The sequence below is a fragment of the Chaetura pelagica genome, unplaced genomic scaffold, assembly GCF_000747805.2.
Source record: "Chaetura pelagica isolate M959 unplaced genomic scaffold, ChaPel_1.0 scaffold595, whole genome shotgun sequence".
Classification (NCBI taxonomy): domain Eukaryota; kingdom Metazoa; phylum Chordata; class Aves; order Apodiformes; family Apodidae; genus Chaetura; species Chaetura pelagica.
Genome location: NW_009953221.1, coordinates 152,784 through 153,722, shown reverse-complemented (window position 1 = coordinate 153,722; position 939 = coordinate 152,784). Strand labels below are relative to the sequence as shown.

At 66.1% G+C, this 939-nt stretch overlaps 1 protein-coding gene across 1 annotated transcript in view; it reads right to left on the bottom strand.

Annotated features, from left to right (window-relative positions):
* Positions 1 to 775, bottom strand: part of LOC104388886 (kelch-like protein 25) — a 4,020-nt gene extending 3,245 nt beyond the window's left edge. The window contains exon 1 of the mRNA XM_009997812.1: positions 4 to 775. Within this exon, the coding sequence (XP_009996114.1) occupies positions 4 to 775 (772 nt within the window). The remainder of the gene's footprint in view (positions 1 to 3) is intronic.
* Positions 776 to 939: the final 164 nt, after the last annotated feature.

Below are 939 nucleotides of genomic sequence, written 5' to 3'. Positions count from 1 at the left end.
GGCGGGTCCCCAGCTGCTCGCAGGCCACGTGTTTCCGCAGGTAGGGCTCGGGCAGCAGGGCCAGGCGGACGGAGCGGAGCAGCTCGGGCAGAACCTCGTGGCGCCGGGGCAGATCGTAGCGGATCCAGCCCATCACCGCCTCGTACACCAGCGTCTCGTCCTCCACCTCCAGCTCTTCGCTCTCCACCAGCTCCACCAGCTTGTCCTTGGGCAGTCGGAGGAAATCTTCGCTCTTGCAGAGGGAGGTGAAGTTGGCCAAGGCCATCCTCCAGGACAGCTCCAGCAGCCGCTGGCAGCAGTGGGCATCCGACAGCAGCAGCATGTTCAGGCAGTTCCCAGGATAAAGGTTCTTCTCCAGAAAATCGGCCGAAGCGTCCCTGATGTCCTGGAACTGCAACATGTCCCCGGCCTCCAGCAGGGACTCCGCGTTCTCCTCGTTAATCAGCACCCGGGCTGAGTAGGCGTAGTCCAGCAGCAGCTCCAGCACCTCGGGGTGCAGGGAATCGTGGAAGTTGACTTCGGCATCTCTGCTCTCCTTCAGCCCCCCGCTGAACATGGCCTCGAAGTAGCGGCTGCAGGAGGCCAGGACGGCCCGGTGGCAGTGGAAGGCCCGGTTCCCGGCCCGCAGCACCACGTCGGTGAAGAGGTGCCGCTTGCGGAGCAGGTTGAGGTGGGTCAGGAGGCTGTCGGCGTGGCCCGGCTTGTGGAAGAGGTGGATGTTCATGGAGCCGGAGCTCGAGCGGGATTTGCGGTTCTCGTGGCTGCTGACGGACATGGTGGGCAGGCTGGTCTGCAGGGGGAAGAAAAGGGGGGGTTAGCACGGGGAAGTCCGGTTCACCGGGGACCGGGACTGGCGCCGGGGGTGGGGGGGTGGCAACTGGTGCCGCACCGGGGACTGCGGGGAGAGAGCCGGGTGGTGGGAGCGCGGTGCCCGGAGCA